This window comes from Perna viridis, chromosome 4 (genome assembly GCF_037379345.1).
Source record: "Perna viridis isolate PV_CMFRI_1.1 ecotype Kerala chromosome 4, ASM3737934v1, whole genome shotgun sequence".
Taxonomy (NCBI): Eukaryota; Metazoa; Mollusca; class Bivalvia; order Mytilida; family Mytilidae; genus Perna; species Perna viridis.
Genome location: NC_142448.1, coordinates 41,724,325 through 41,742,192, shown reverse-complemented (window position 1 = coordinate 41,742,192; position 17,868 = coordinate 41,724,325). Strand labels below are relative to the sequence as shown.

General features: G+C 33.4%; 1 protein-coding gene across 3 annotated transcripts in view; it reads right to left on the bottom strand.

The window, feature by feature from the left end:
- LOC148620128 (tyrosine-protein phosphatase non-receptor type 13-like) overlaps positions 1-17,868 on the bottom strand; it is a 96,974-nt gene that overhangs the window by 18,900 nt on the left and 60,206 nt on the right. For 2 of the 3 annotated variants that reach the window (XM_088580712.1, XM_088580713.1), the window contains 13 exons: positions 16,167-16,387; positions 15,394-15,479; positions 14,576-14,646; positions 13,516-13,577; positions 11,350-11,498; positions 10,725-10,781; positions 9,545-10,141; positions 8,474-8,597; positions 5,998-6,076; positions 5,279-5,372; positions 3,387-3,722; positions 2,500-2,714; positions 625-717 (listed from right to left, as the gene is read on the bottom strand). In XM_088580712.1, coding sequence (XP_088436838.1) covers positions 625-717; positions 2,500-2,714; positions 3,387-3,722; positions 5,279-5,372; positions 5,998-6,076; positions 8,474-8,597; positions 9,545-10,141; positions 10,725-10,781; positions 11,350-11,498; positions 13,516-13,577; positions 14,576-14,646; positions 15,394-15,479; positions 16,167-16,387 — 2,184 coding nt within the window. The remainder of the gene's footprint in view (positions 1-624; positions 718-2,499; positions 2,715-3,386; positions 3,723-5,278; positions 5,373-5,997; positions 6,077-8,473; positions 8,598-9,544; positions 10,142-10,724; positions 10,782-11,349; positions 11,499-13,515; positions 13,578-14,575; positions 14,647-15,393; positions 15,480-16,166; positions 16,388-17,868) is intronic. The other variant, XM_088580714.1, reaches the window with a different exon arrangement.

Genomic DNA, 17,868 nt, shown 5'->3' with positions numbered 1-17,868 from the left:
TCTGTCAAATAGTCATGATAGTTGCTCAGATTGGTTGTTATAAATCTATGGTTGAGATTGGTTGTTATAAATCTATGGTTGAGATTGGTTGTTATAAATCTATGGTTGAGATTGGTTGTTATAAATCTATGGTTGAAGTAAGATTTTTAACATGTATAATATAGGTACATGTATTATCACTGCAGAGGCAGATCCAGAAATTCCAAAAGAGGGGGTGGGGCACATTATGATTTCCAGTCTTTTATATATAATCAACCATATTTTGTGAGCATGAGGGAAGAGGGGGGAAAGGGGGATAATGCCCCCTTTTGGATCCACCTGTGCACTATTTAAATTTTAAAACCCATTACCCATAATTATTTACATTTGTTAATTTAGTAGAAAATGTGTGTAAGTCCAAGTGACCAAAATTTAAGTTTAATACACATTAATTGGAATAACAAATCATAAAGTGTGATAGGGCTATTGCAGAAAATATTTTCAATTTTTTTTTTCTTAAAGTCTAACTAATCTACTTAACTAGTGTTGGAACTGTGCAAAAAATTACAAAAACTGTTTCAGAATTGTCAAAAGATTTCAAGCACTACAAGTGATGAAACGCCACACTATACAAACCGTACTTACAAATCGGTTAAGGGGAGATAACTGTTCATATGTAGGCCGACATATCAATAATTTAACATTTGACGAAGCTGTTCGTAAAGTTGCCATTGTTTCCTGAAAATTTAATGGTGAGTTTCATATTGAGGTTATAATATATCCAAATTGACTGTTAACTACCTCCAATGGGAAATATATATAAACAGTGGTTGCATGAAATGTTGTACCAGGGCAAGCTCTGAACAGCATCTGACATTCCAAACTACCTCTAGACACTGCAGACAACCCTTAAGAAAATCAGAAATTGCAAGAATCTTGCAAAGTCAGGAATAAAAGATTATTTTTACATGATTTTAACGGACTTTTAAATGACATTTGATTTGAATAATGCCTTAGAACTTTGAAAGGCCTGTCTGCAGCAGCTAGTATGAGAGGAAATGAAAGTTTGCCACTGCGAGGAGTTTGGTGCTAATTATATAACACAACTTGTTGTTCTATGTAGTTAATCCAACTGAAAATAAGTTTCTAAAGACTTTAAAATTAAAAGTAACCTCCATACTCAATTTTGAAAAACACCTTGCCAACTAAGAACTAAAAAAAAATGTACCAAAAATTTTCAAATTAGCAAGGAAAAATCCAACAGAAAAAAGAAAATAAATGCAACTTTAAGTGATACCTCATCACCTGGCAAAAAAAACTCTGATGGCGAAATGTCCAAAATGGTATAATTCAAAAACTACATTTTGGACTTTGCTGAGAGTGAACCTGTACTTCATGGTACTAAACAACTGTGCAAAGTTTCAAAAAAAGTTCATAGTTCTGTTCTAAAGTTATCATCTGGAAACACTAGGATGGACAGACGGACGGACGGATGAATACACAACTTTACATAATACTTTTACATAATACCTGGCCTCTTCATGTGGCGAGGTATAAAAAATGATTTTTAACCAACAACGGACCACGTGATTGCAGTATAGCCCCTTCATACATGTGAGGAACATAGTACATGTATTTCAAGTTAGTAATGGTACATATTTACCCTCATTCCTGTTTGTCTAATTAATATCAATATTATCTACATTTAATCTTAGTTATTACCCATATACACCCATTCATGCTAAACAAAATGATAACACTTACATGCTAGAAGGTAAAACTGAACAATAACAGGACAGGGAAAATAAACAAAGGACCATGCAATTAAGTATTCATTTTTGAATCAAATATAAATGTAATAAAATGTAAACTGATTTCCGATACGGTACACATGTCATAATAGATTTAAAATCTTTAAACAAAGATCCTCCAGTATGAGAATATTCCTATCATTAGGTTTAGATTTCAGGACATCATAAACAATTAAGAATATTCTCAGTCTCAAATATACTTCCACATTTTGTGGAATAGGAGGTTCGTCTGCATATTTGAAGCAATCATAAACTTTTGGGATATTACCCTCAGATTAAAAATATTTTTCTAATTTTGGGCAGAGTCAAATCCCACTTAACTCTACAATTCTTTTTTTTTTTTAAAGTTCTGTAACAAAGGGCAAAAATCCAGCCAAATCACCTGGAATGCATCTTTTAATACAATTGCATCAGTATGAGAATATTCCTATCATTAGACATTACAAACAGTAGAGAACATTCTCAGACTTGAATATTATTCCAAAATTTGAAGAACCAGGGCTTAGTTAGCATAATGTATCATGTGAAAAACATCAACATTTTTTTGGAGATATTACTCTCAGATTACAAATAATTTTCTAATTTTGTGGCAAAATCTAATCCTACCAAACTCTACCAAATAATTCCCAAATTATGTAACAATGGGGCAAAATTCTAGTCCAAATCATCCAGAATGCAAATTACATTGTCAATTTACAACTAAACTTACCCCATGTGACATATCTTTTACTGGTTTTTCATTTACTTCCAGAATGACATCACCAACTTCTAATTTCCCAGAATCCATTGCTGCGCCCAGCGGGAATATCTTTTTTATCCTAGGAACTCCTTTGGAAGGGTCATCATCAGGAACATCTTTTTCACTTAGTACACTAAACCCTAAACCACTACTACCTTTTACAAGATCTACTTCAAAGGTATTGTCTGGGAAAGAATAAAAAAAAATATTAAGAATCTAAATCTTAATTTCACAAAGTAGGTACACATACTCCATAACATTGATAAACAGATGGATGGAGTCAAGTAAGCGTTGGTGACCAAGGTGAAAATATTAATTTTGCTTTAGCAATATTATTTTTTTTAATGGAAGAAATTACAAAATCACAAGTAAGGGAGCTGCATTATTGTAGCTAGACTCTTACTGAATTTTACTCACTTGCAAAATGATGGGTGCCCTGGAGGAGGAGAATATGCACACTCTCCTGGCGCCCCTGAAGTCACTCACAGCTTTTTTGTGAGGCTTCATACTGCTAAAGTTTGAATTTTCAGTGTGATGTCTTGTTTTCAGTTCTTCAGTTTTAAAATGTAATTATTTTTTGTTTGTTTGCAACATGGTATATGTAGATTGTCTTTGTTTCCAGTTCAAGCCACATACTTTGATTTTGATGTATCTGAATTGTTGTATTCTGTATTTTTTTTGGCCAATATCTAGTTGATAAATTACCAAGCAGGCAGTTTTTATTTCCCCTCATAAAACCTCCAAAAACAGTTTCAATTGATGTTTTTTTTTTAGGATTTGTTATCTTAACTATTGTAATTGTAAACAAAAAAAATAAAAAATAAAAATAAAATCATAAGTAAAAGAAATATAAATACCATCTTTAACAAATGGATATGGTTTGTCCTGGTTTTCACTCTCTACTGGACTCCTCCTCTCAGTATTTTCACTACTGGTACCAGTTTCAACTACATGTATATCAGGTTTTGCTAATGTCTCTGCAACAACTTCTGGTTCTATACTTTCATTGGTTGATGATTGACCTATTGACCCTGCAGATGACCTTGATGACTTCAATGAGCTCCTGGATGAGATAGGATGTCCTCTTTCCATCACAAGGATACAACTCTCCGTAGCATCTCGGATAATCTCCACAGCCTGTTTGTGGGTCACACCAACCAAACTTTTACCATTGATTTCTAGAATTCTGTCACCTTGTTACAAAAAACAATTTTGTCTGTTCTATTACAAAAACTATGCCTTATTTATTAGTACATACATAATTTCATGAAAAATTCGTAAAGAGAAAAAAAAAAAGATAAAAATAAAGTTTATTTTGTGTATACAGTGGATTCCGCTTAATTGCATAGCCTATTTGCCAGTAAAAATTGTGCAAATAACCGGGCTATTCTTATAACCGAAATTACGATTTTACCGGAAGTGTAAGTTCAGGTAAGACGATGACACTGTGGATCAACCAGGGATATCACTGTTCAACATTTCTGATCTGGTATTTAATTGTTATAGACCTTCTCATTGTATTGTTCTTTTATCAATAAACAATAATATATATTGTGTTTGTCTTGTTTATTGACCTTCTTTACGTTGTGTGTATTTTTAAGTAAAACCACGTGTTTCTCATCTATAAATAGTCAAGTAATTTCCTGACCTTTCTATGAAAGAAAATCCTGTATTTCATATTTCAGCCAGGATTCAGTGTAATATTCATCAATGTTTGCAGTTTCTGGGCTTTTGAAATGGTCTGTGCGTTTTTATTCCTCTGTTCAATCACCGTTGTACACTGATAGTTGTGTATTATACGTGTCATTGACCTCGATATATTCCTATGAAGTGTGGATAGTATGGGGCACCTTAGGGTAGTTGAATTTCATTAGACATTGTACTGAATGAATGATGACTTAATTTTCGGTTGATATTTATGCCTAGTAACCAAAGCTTACTAAAAACTGTTCAGCTCATTAAAGAAAATTAAATTTACATTGATAATCATTTGTAGTCGGAAGAATTTAAATAGGGACCAAAAATACCCCAAGCCGAACCCCAAGCCGCATCATAAGGTGATGTTTGGCATGTCTTCAGAAGTCATTGTTCACCTAGGTGCTTGTTTATTTTAATGTAATTAGAAATCATTTAAATTGTCTTTTATGTCCATTATGTTTTAATCCATTATTAACACCTCCTGATTGATGATAATCTAGTTTTTACAACAATGAATATGATTGACATATTTATGACCCGAAGGCTTAAAATAGAATTTGGGAAAACCTGTCTTTACCTGGATGAGGCAAATTTCTCTATGCAATAAACTGAAATGCACCTGCAAGGCCTAAGCAAATAAGCGATTTTTTCCCTAATAGAATAATAAGAAATGGTTTCGTGCAGGAGAAAATTATGCTAATATCCGAAATATGCAATAAAGCGATATGCGATTAAGTGGAGTCGACTGTACTAAATGAAGATAAGTCAAGTGATGATTGAAATACATATAAAAAATCAGAGGAGTCTACCCTGGAATATAGGAACTACTATTACCTGTATACAATGTTTGTCTACTTATTTACGTCCTGGTCATGCAAAACTTTGCAACAAATATAAATTCTTTTCAGTGGTTACTGCCAACAATTTAATATACAAGAAATTCATCTGTACCGACCACACTTATAGCCAGCAAGTAAAGGAGTCCCATAAATTTTCATGAAAAAAAGGGGGCCAATGTCAGCCCTTGAATGTACCTTAGTCTTTTTCTTACCTCTGTGAACAGAACCATTATTATCAGCAGCACCATCAGGTATCAGAGATTTTACATAGATTCCACCATGTCTTACCGTTGTGTTAATACCACCCTGAAATTAAATGGGAAATTCAAAATACTAATTCAGAAATAGTTGTGAGAATTTATCATTGCAATTTTGCAAAAATTATGCATCAGTTTAGTTAAAACTTCACTAATGCAAGTTTTAATTATTGCTTTTTGTGTGTCAGGTTTTTGCTCTTTGCAATAGTAATGATTTCTTAATTTAAAGTATATTACAATGTACAATATGTAAATGCATTGGCAAGGCAATTATTGTGATGCTTTTACTAAAATGGTATAAGGAATATACATCCCTACATACACTTCCTCCGTTAAGGAGGTAGACTTAAGGTAAGGGACACAATTGGAATGTTTGTATTCAGCATTTGACATCAACCTCACTTAAGCATCTTGGATTGATTACATTCTGTATTCAAATGAAAGCTTGATAGGCTTTGGCGAAATTGAATGTGATACAAACATATCACTGATTTTTAGAGTTGTGTCCCTTATTTTTTCGTTTCAAGTACTTCTTTTTTACAATTTATTTTTGGGTTTAGATTTTCCCGTATTTTTGGTCTTGCAGCTGATGCCATTGAAACCCATATTTAGCATACTAGGATTTCCAATATGGATATTGGTTGATATTTTAGAATTTACAATATTTGACCTACCGTTACATTCAAGCCAAAAGTTCCATCCTTCTTTGTAAGATAGACTTCATAAGTTTCTACTGAATCTTCATGTTTCTCTCTACAAAAATAAAGAAGATACATGCTTAGAAGTACACTTAACCATTAAATGGTTATAATTGATCCCAGAACTTACCTTGTCACAGTATGACAAGTTCTTGATCAAACAGTAACCAGATAGATATAGGCATTGATGAAGGCATTGATATAGGCATAGATATAGGCATTGATGAAGACATTGATGTAGGCATTGATGTAGGCATAGATGAAGGCATTGATGTAGGCATAGATGTAGGCATTGATGTAGGCATTGATGAAGACATTGATGTAGGCATTGATGTAGGCATAGATGTAGGCATTGATGTAGGCATTGATATAGGCATAGATGTAGGCATTGATGTAGGCATTGATATAGGCATAGATGTAGGCATTGATATAGGCATTGATCATAAATATAACTTGATTTCTCAAGCACAATTCAAAGCCAAACTTTTCTCCTATATAACCAACTTAAATAACCTTGGATTTTGCAAACTTTGAATTTTCGAATACTCGAACTGACTAGTCGGTCCGATTGGTAATAAATCTTATAAAATAACCCTCACGAACTTGAACTTGTCAGCCTTTTCATCAGCTTGGGTAATAAATGGTGTGAAAAACTGATTGAATGATTGATTGATTGTTGGGGTTTAATGCCCAAGCAAAAATATTTCAGCTTTATTCAGGTGATGAACATGAAATGGGTGAAAAAATGAACATGAAATGATGATAAAATGAAAATGTGATGGGACACATGGATAATAGGGTGAACATATTTTAATTGCCACTGGAAATTGGGAGAGGTGGGTAGGGTCAGGCAATTTAGCCTCCTGTGGCGGAGCCCTATGGTTCCTACTCTGGGAGAATACCACAGAAACAATTTTTAAATGTGCGAGGAACGTGGCATCTTTCCCAAAACGTTGCACTACTATGGTTTGCTGTCAGGTTTTCCATATATGACCTGATGACCCCAGCATGAAACATACCAGGGTTACCCCATTCGAACAACTGGGGCACACAACCCAGTTGCTCTGTGGGCAGAGCGCCCTAACCCCGGGCAGAGCGCCCTAACCCCGGCCAGGGTTCTGAGCACTGTTTAGTCACATTTTACGACAAGCTTAGCGCTGCTGCAGACCTATTCTTCTGACACCCGGACCTGCTCGGGGCTTGAAAAACTGAAACCCTATCATTAATCGAAGTGTCATTTAAGTTAATTACAGGTAATATTTAAGTCATCACTAATTAGATAGTTTTAAACATAGTACTGAATGAAGTTAGAGAAAGTTCCGAAGTCGGCGTGATGAAAGCATGAAAGAAAATTTATTGACCAAAGAACTCTCACTCTGCAATTTTTTAAAAGCAAACGCAGCATTTTTAATGTCAACAAATCAACAAAACCTTCTGATAGGGAATGAAAAAATATCACAGAAATAACAAAACTTTGCAGGAAGTAAGCAATTTCTAACGATAAAGTCAAACTCGGACTGGCAATGCAAAAAATCAGGAAATTTATGTCAATAGTGTATGTAAGTCTCATTCTAGTTTCATTTTCTTTACCGGAATTTCCGGTGTAGAACATATTGAAAACCGAAGAACGATCTATATTTTATAGTTTACTTCCGGGTACTCAAAACTCTGTATAACAATGCAAAATCTTCTAGTTTATGTCTTTTCTTACTACATTTATCATGTAGAAATAGTTATTTGTCATTTTTTGCCCCTAACACTGAACTCAACGCTCTCTAAATGACAAATCTCCATGCTTTTGAATGGTAGATTGGGACCCATTCTTGTGAAATCATGGGGTCACATGACGAGACTTACACACCCTATTTTGAACACATTTCAATGGTCTCTTTGAGTTTGAGCTACCGAGGTTTGACTGTACATATTAAAAAAAAGAAGTTTTGTGTAACCATGGCTCTTTTTCTTTACCTTTAAATTGCTCAGAAAGTTATACCTTACTTTGAGTTAGTACTTCAATTCAATACACCCTGCTTGCCAAAATTCCTTTGAATATACAAGACGTCATTAAATGTCACCATAAAATGTTTTATGATATCTTGTATTTACTATGAAATTTCAGCAAGCAAGCCATTTTGAATTGGTGCACTAATCACAAAATCAATTTCAAAGGTATGAAAAAGAATCATACACTGCCTGAATATTGCAAGACCAGGATATCTCAGACACCCTAGGGTAAAATTTCAATGTTCTCTCATTCAGCAAAGCCTCCTATGAGAATTTGAAACCTTACACTTGGTTGCCTGAGATTTCTCTGTATTGTACTATGAGCAGTGATAGATTCTTAAGTCGTTTCAAGGCTGATTGTCTGGTATATGGTCCTAGGCTTTCTGAATCTCTTGTATTTCAAAAGGAAAATACTTGGGGCACCATATCATATCACATGATTACTTACTTTTGGTCCATAAGAGTTGTCACTGTGTTTTTTGATCCATCTTTGTAAGATGGGATTTCTTGACTGCTTGATTCTAGACACTGTTCAATATCAGACTCCAATAATGAACCAGCAGCTTCATTCACTGCAAAGACAATATTGAGTACAAGTAATTCTAAGAATCATGTAAGCACTACTGTATACAAACTAGTCTTAGTAAGAAACATGCAAGCTCTACCTGATTATAGAAAAGTGACTGATACATTTTATGAACCACTGTTCTATTTTACGTATAAAACAAATTAAGTAGCAGTCTTTCTAAAAATCAGACAGAAAGTGATTCATGTATGTCGAAAACCCATCAAATTCAGTTTTATTTTTTGTTCATATACAGTAACTGACCACGTAACCAGTCTTAGTTTTTCACTTGGTTGTTGCACTTTTGAGATATAAATTATATAGATTGTACATGAAATTTGCACTTTGCAAGAGTTATCGTTCTTGATTTGTCTTCATTTGGTTGCTTTTAGTGGGAGATAAATGTATGATTTTCTCAAAAAAAGCAAATCTGAATACAGAAAAGCTTGTTGTGATGTGAAAGTATAGCAAATGTAGACTGAAAAAAGCATCGTTTGTTTGATGGGTTTTTCTTGACCATGAATCAATTCACTGTTGGTAGTGTCTGAATTTTATGTGGACTTGTACTTAATAAGTCTTCATTAGGTTGATTCGTTATGGTTAACCCTCAAAACATATTACTAATTGTGCTTTAATACCTTTGGCTACAGCCACTATCATCTTCCTGTTCACAGGGAAAATAGCAACATCTGTTTACATAATTTAAAATACTTTCTTTCTACAAAATGTATCTCTGTAAGTGTACAAAACCATTTTAACCTTCAATTTTGGTAGAAAAGAAAAACACCTGGCAAATTTCTCTTCAAAAATAATTTTAAAAAAGCCAAAGGAATGATAGTATTCACTAAAATGTCAAAACATTTTTGTTGACAGAAGCATGTGATATTGTACCATATTTTTTTAATCTATTGCAATATTTCTGATTAAGTTTCCATAGCAACCATGTAAACTTACCAGTATTATGAGGAGTACAACTCTCTGGGAATTCATTTTCTACTATTTCACTTTTTATAGATTCGATTTGTGACATTGTTGATACATCTGCGGCATGTACATCAGCACACACATCAATATGTGGAACACTATTTACATCATCTTCATCAAATGATTCTTCATGCAATGAATTGATATGTTGATAAATGAGAATGTCAGTTGGGTCAGCTTCAGATTGGCATAATTTGGTTGGGATGACATCATCATAAATTTTTCGGCGCACAGACCTGGGAGCTCTTATCTGGGATACACACAATTTGACAAAGTTTTTGGCATTTTTGATCAGTTGGACAGCTTGCTGCATATTATGTACACTCTCTTCATTGATTGCAAGCAAGCGGTCCCCTGGTCGGATTCGGCCATCTTTGTCTGCTGGTCCCCCCGGTAACACTGTCTTAACAAATATTCCAAGATTAATTGTCCCAGTATCTTCACCACCCACTATGGTGATGCCTATCCCAAACTGAGGTTCCTTTTCCAGAATAACATCAAAGTAATAGCCATTATCTTGTTTTTCTGGAGAAAGAAGTTCATTGTCAAATCTGTGCTGTAGTGTTGCTGGAAAGAAAGAGTGATAAAAGAACTGTTTAATAGTAGTCAAAGTAAATATCAGGCAAAAGGTGATTCATGCATTTCAAAAACCCTCCAAATCTACCTTTTATTTTTAATTCAGAAACAGTTACAGACCACATACTCAGTCTCTGTTTGTGAATTTGAGATAAAAACTATTTTATTGTGTATAAGATTGGCACTTAGCAAGAAAGTTCATTCCTGCTTTGGTTGATTTTTATGGCAAATGATGTATGGTTTCCTCAAAAATACAGAACTGTATGCAGAAATGAATATAGTTCAGTGAAAATATGGCATATAAAGTCAAAAAAGAAGAAAAATAGTATTATTTGTTCAGTTGGTTTTTCTGAATTGTTCATGAGCCCCCTTTACCATTGGCAGTGTCTGAATTTTATATGGATTGGTACATGTACTTACATGTATATAAACAACAGTGCTGAAGTACAAGTTGTTAAAATGAATGCAGTAGAGCAGTTCTAATAATTTAATTAGAAAACACTTTACTGAAAACAGACAGACAGACAGAAAGGCCATAACTAACCTACAAGTACATGTACCATGATCAACTTACAGTTAATAGTTTCTTCAGCATGAGAGTCCAACACATCCAGTGATTGGTTGCTCGGCTCTAAAATAGAAACGCGTGCAATGTGTTGTTATCATATTGGTTTGTTTGTTTGTTTGTTTGTTGGGGTTTAACGTCCGAGCAGCAATATTTCAGCTATATTCAGACGAGCTATCATATTGGAGAAACTGCTGTAAGTATTTCTCTGTCTAAGAATCTGGCAAAATTTTCATAAGGTGTGACACATTTAGAAAAAAAAAATGCAGAAAATTTATTGCATTGTCCAAATATTTATACCTCAAAACCTCCAGAAATAACCATTGAAGTGTTTGTAATTTTGCTTTTTAAGATATTAGGTCAAATTTAGTTGAAATACACTACAGAAAAATGGTGGGAAAGCATTTTCTGCACTTCTTCCCCATATAAGCATTTAAATTAAATATGTCATTGATGCTTCAGGATAAATTAAAATAAAAGAAGCTTTTTCTCATCAATATGAACAACTGACAAAAATCTAAATAGCTTAAAGGGTTTTGGAGTTACTGTACAAAATGTTGACGACGGATGGATAGTGGTATACCATAATACAGCTCATCCAAATTGACAGGGGGTTTAAAAATCTACAGCCTACCTATAACATAAGCCTCAATTTCTCCATCTCGCTGCAAAGCATATTGTATATCCCCTAATGATGCAGCATGCAACAATGGCTCTACTTCAGGCTGAGGTCGTAAATCTAGTAGACTTACACTTGTGTCCATCTTTTTGTACGGCGGTGGCCTGACAACATGCAAAGAACATCCACTCATGCAATCAAATATGCTCTTCTCAAACTTTAAATGATGCAAAATTTCCAATTTCTAACCCCATATTTATTGCAGCTAGCATTTTGTGAAACATTTTAACTTTTAAACCAATAAGCAAGATTCAGCAAAAAAGAAATCCACAGATCCCTTTCGCACATGATGCTTAACACCTCAAAATTATTACCGAACCCCAAGTATGCATTCTTGGAGAATTAATAACAAACATACAGACAAACATACAACTACAAAGTCTTTTAACAAAATATAAGACTTCTTTTAATATGTATTACAGCAAGTAACATATTTAATTTCAGAGGATAGAGTTGGTATTCCTTTGATTAAATGACTAACAACTGATTAACTTATCCTAGGTGTTAACTGGACAATTGACAGAAACAATTAAAACTTTAAATCTCCTTATTAATTGTCCAGTTAACTATCTACCTAAGGAAGTTTTAAGTGATTGTCATCAATTTGAAGGAAGACCAACTTTATTCCCTGAAGTTAATTATCATACTCGTCGTAAAGCATGCTTGAAGTGTAATTAAGTGAATGTGTTACATCACAACCCATTAGCTTCAAAAGTATCAAAGTTATTCATGCAAATATTTATCCATGCATTTAATTTATTTTCTAAATCTTCCAATAAGCTGCTAAATGAATGTTAAGTTGCTTTTCAAAAATTTTCATACCGTATTTTGGTGTGTATAGTGTGCATTTATGTATTGTGCCCACTGCACTTTTGAAGGTCTAAACATGTGAAAAAAAGTTTTTTAGACTTAGGTTGCAGTAAAATTTTGTAAAGCAAAAAAAATCGATATATTGCACTTGCTTGGTCAATTTATTTACCTTGATGCGGTATTTCCTACGAAAATGTGAAGGAAAGAAACTTATATGCAGACAAAACATCATGTAAACATCAGTAGCTACATAAATTGGATAATTTTAATTTCGAAGCATGATAAAATTGACACAGGATGTATGAAATGGCTTATAAAACAAAATTGAAAGTCGGGAAAATCGAACATTTCTGGTTTTGGTTGTAATTCAAATTTCACAATTTTTCATTTAAAAACATACTTTTAAGGAAGAAAATTGTATGAAACAATTAAAATAAGTATCAGAATAATCATTTTCAGCTGTAAAAGCATTTGATAAGGAGGGTTTGACAAAAAAGGAATTAGTTACTTTTTGGTTTTTAGTTGTTTCACATTATCCATGCTTTATAAGAAGGAAATATTGTACAACCTTTGTTTGAAACATGTTATTAAGTCTTTTGAACATGATTTGAAGAAAATATCACTAAAAATATAATATTTAAAGTTGTATTTGATGATTAGATAAAATTTCTTTCACTTCGATTTGTTTACATTACGCAATGTCTTTTCATGTACCAAAATCTTTGATTTCGTGGCCAATTCTTATGTATTGATGTATAATACGCATCCCCATGTTCTGGTAATAATTTCTATGTAAAAATGTGTGCATAATATACACCAAAATACGGTATGCAAATATCTGTTATTTTCATTCAATTTCAGCATACAGCAAATGTATCCATTTTTTTTTTTGAAGAAAGATATGCATGAAAAATGGTACCCACTGACTTTATTTTAAACCATTTAAAACAGTTAATTATTTTATAGAAACCACAGAACTTAATATCCAGGTTATGTCCTCTTGACAGAATCAGTGAAAATTAGCAACAGTAATTTCTAGTACTGATAGATTTGAATTGAAACTGCTATTCATGCAGATTAAAATAATGAAGAGCTGTGCTTTAAGGGCATGATACACCCGTTGCCCTTGAAACTTGTCCTATGTTTTTAATTTAAAATAGTATACATCCTATATGAGACAGGCATATAAAAATTAGGAGAAATCAAACTGCACACTGCTGAATGAAACTACTAATCTATAAAAATCCAAACAATTGTTGTCTTATGTAAAAATGCATTAACTAAATTGTTCAAATATTGATAAGAACTCACATTCTATATGGCAATGGGTCAGACTTATGCTGGGCAGTTTCATCATCACTTGTAAAACTCTCCTGAAATGAGAATGGAAAGGCTTGTGTAAGGTTCACTGGCTCACAATCTGTATCGTTAATAGTGACCTTGAACTTTTAACGACTTACTGTCTCCTTTGTTTATCGGCGAAGTTTCATTGAAATCCATCAAGGAAACTTTAAGTTATGATGTAAACCTTTTTATATCCCCACTTATATAGTAAGTTGATATTGGACAGTCGTACAGGAAGTTAACATTAGACAGTCGTACAGGAAGTTAATATTGGACAGTCGTACAGGAAGTTAATATTGGACAGTCGTACAGGAAGTTAATACTGGACGGTTCTACAGGAAGTTGATATTGGACGATTCTACAGGAATTTAATATTGGACAGTTCTACAGGAAGTTAATATTGGACAATCGTACAGGAAGTTAATGATGGACAGTTCTACAGGAAGTTGATATTGGACAGTCGTACAGGAAGTTAATAATGGACAGTTGTACAGGAAGTTGATATTGGACTGTTCTATTTATTAAGTTGATATTAGACAGCAACCTAAATCAGTACCAACGTATACCTTATTTTTATGAAGCCATACACTGAGTTTGAAAGTACTATTGTTCATGGGGAACCCATTTTTTTGTGGTTTTCATGGGTAGACCAAAACAAGAGTTTAGTAACAAACGAAAAGGAGATTTCCATTGATGTGTATACTGAAAACCTAAAAACCATGAATTCAAGAATCCATGAACTTGTGTTTCTTCTATAATCCTGAAAATTGGTATCCAAAAATAAAAGTACTTTCACAGTATCAGGAAAAAAATCAGATGGAATAACGAATAGAATCACAGATGGACAGACAAGGTGATACCAATATGCCATCGATTAACTGAGTGGGAGTAGAAATTATCCTGGAATAAAAGAGCTTTGGTTGAAATAAATTTCATTAAATCATCAACCATATACTACGGTCAAATTATCTTGGACAGGATATCAGTTCGAAATTGTTTTACCAATACATGTACCAGTACTTGTTACCTGTAAAAACTCAGGTGTAAATGTATCATCTTCATTTGGATGTTGCCTTATATCTGTGGCATCCATAACATCTAAAAATATATATATATAGTTATCAAGAATGGGACTTGAAAAGATAAATCCATACATATTTTAACTAGAAAAACTGATAGCAATGCTCACTTACTTGATACCCCCACTCCCCATTTAATAACATGTACCTTTTAGCCTCCATATTGATTTGGATAAAAATCTAAAAAAAAAAAAGAGGTGCACATCGGGAATATGCAATAAATATTCACTGAAAGTTTCACTGAATTCCATTCAGTGTTGTAGATGAGTAAAGCATAAGAGATGAGTCCCCCATGTCCCTATATTCATAAATGACAGTCCATGTCCTGCTATGTAATAAAAATTAAGTAAAAGTTTCATTCAATACCATTCAGTGCTGTAGGAGGAGTAACGGAAAAGAGATGGGTTCCCCCATTATCCCATATTCACAAATGACAGTCCATGTCCTGCTATGACCCCACCCCCCCTCAAATGATTTGGATCAAAATCTAGACAGCAAAAATATAAATTACTTTTCCCATTAAAAATGTTAAAAGGTTTTATTCAATTTTCTATTGGCAAATATTTCATACACTTTAGAATGAGATCACATAATGAACCAACGTAACAGTATCTGAATCTTATTTCTGATATGTTAGAGGGACAATAGTCATCAGGAACATTATATGTTATTCAGTCTACATACAGTGTACATAATGTGAGATTTATACTTGCTGAGCTGCAAGGTTTGTCTCCCTTGCCATGGAAGTATCTACAATGTGAATTACCATGTAACTCAGGATTTGTTTCTCTTGCTCTCATCTTCAGCTGGAACCTGTGCTGTGCTGTAGCAAACTGTAACAAGTATCTGCCTCTACAAATGATAAAGGTACAATTTTCCAATGAAATCATCAGACTTTCCACTTTTAAAGATATGCTGCATTTGTAATCTGATCCTTTTAACTTCTAACACTGAGAGAAATTATTCTAGCATTTAAGAATTTATTTTATTCAGAATAGAAGAAATTGGATGAGCTATACACAAAGTGCAACAACAAAAAAAAAAAAAAAAAAGAGCTTCCTTTAAAAATAGCAAAAATTGATGCTCAATTTTAAGCTTAAAGTACCAGTCCATGTAAAATTCAGACACTGCCTATCGCAGGTGATTCATGCTTCAGAAAAACACACAAAACAGATGATACTACATATGCTATATCTTTATGTGACAATAGTCCTTTCTGTATTCAGATCTGTACATTTTAGAAAACTACACTTTGATCTCCCATTAAAATCAACTAAATCAAGAACAATAACTCTTGCAAAGTGCTAATTTCATGTACAATATATATCATTCTTTTCTCAAAAGCACAACCCCAAATGAAAAACTAAGATTGGTTATGTGATCTATAACTCTTTTTGAACAAGAAATAAAACTGAATTCAATGAGTTTTAGACATGCATGAATCACCTCCTGTCTATTTAAAAGTTAGGTAACTATAGCAAGATTGTAGTATATAGAATAACAGTGTTCTGTAAACTTCCCTCATATATAGCTACTTACTTCCTGAAACTGTTGGTGTAATAGTTGATCTTGTGTTGTTTCCCTTGACCTAGATCCGGTTTAGGCTGTACACTAAATCTCCGTTTGTTGAACGAGATTTTCTGAATGGTATGCCATGGTAAATGATTAGTGATATTCCTTTGTATCCCATGAGTGTCTGCTAGCACCAAACATTTCACAGTGATCCCAACCCATGTCATACTGCTGATGTCATTTTTGTTCTAAAAGGACAAAGTACGGTAAGAGAGAGAACTGGCCTTATTTCAAAGATTTCTTCAAGTGTTATCAGTAACAACAGAAAAAGATTCATGAATTCAAATTTTGTTATTAACTTTTTTTTTTTTTTTTTTTTTAAGTCAAATCTATCTTAAAGGCACATTCTATTGGAGAACAAAATCATGGTCACATAAGACAGGTGGTCATTATATACAGGTTAATTATACATAGAATGCATTACACAGCACATCCTTACTGTGAAAGTACCATTGTTCATGGGGTACCAATTTTTGCGGTTTTCATGGGTAGGCCAAACCATGAAATTTGGTCACCAACGAAAAAGAGATTTCCATTGATGTGTATACTAAAAACCTCAAAACCATGAATTCAAGAATCCACGAACTTGTGTTGCATCCCTAATCCACGAAAATTGGTATCCAAGAATTAAAGTACTTTATCAGTAATCTTTTGAAACAAGTTATTGCTAAAAACAGGTGGTCAATAAGAAAGGTCTGACTGTATGTAGAAAGATGGTGTCAAAGTAAACAGGTTTAAATAGCATTAGAAATAATATGCACATATATGTGCATGGTGCATGGTGTAATTGCATTATGCATCAAATACACACATGTAAGTGCATATTATTTCTAAAGGTTTTTGAAATGTTGCCTACCATTGTAAAGACAAGAATTCAATTCTAAACAAAAGAAATCGTTTTTGTTCCAAAAAGCAATGCAAATCTTACTTCTCATTTTAGGGCATTAAAGCATACACACATTGGGACTACAGTCCTTGAACTGATCCACGCAACGATTTGACGGATCGATGACCATTGACTGATTAATCGCTGATGCATCAATGACCGATGACCGGTGATCGATCTGATTGCTGTTTTGTTATGTAAAATTATGTTAAAAGATCTGTTTTAAATAAAAGAAATGTAAAATAAAAGAATAAATTTATGTTTTAATCTGTAACATTATGTAAATATGTGTAAAATTAACAAACCAAAAAAAAAAAAAAAAACTTAAAATACACTGACCGCTCTGTGGTCATGTGATGCGATCATGAGTTAAAGGGATCGGTTTGACGGGTCAATGACTGACTGATCGGAAACTGATCGGTGACCGATCGCAAATTTTGTTGCATGGATCTGTTCATGTACTGTATCTTGGTTATGTCTTGGTCACATCATTGTGAAATATTTCAATCAAAATATACATTTATTCTATTGAGAGACTGTCCATGTAGAAACCATGCAGTTCCTATTATATGGTTGGCATGGAGTTAATTTTATCCCATCAATTTACTTGGTTCCAATTTAGTGTTCAAACTCATAATGATGTCAAAGAAAACAGGGTCTTTTCTGTATCAGAAGTAGCTGAATCGAAATAAATGTTTGAAGATCCCAAACAAATCAAGTCAATTGTAAACTATAAAGAGTTATTGCCCTTTATTTTTTTGTTTCTTGTGCTCTCTATGTAAT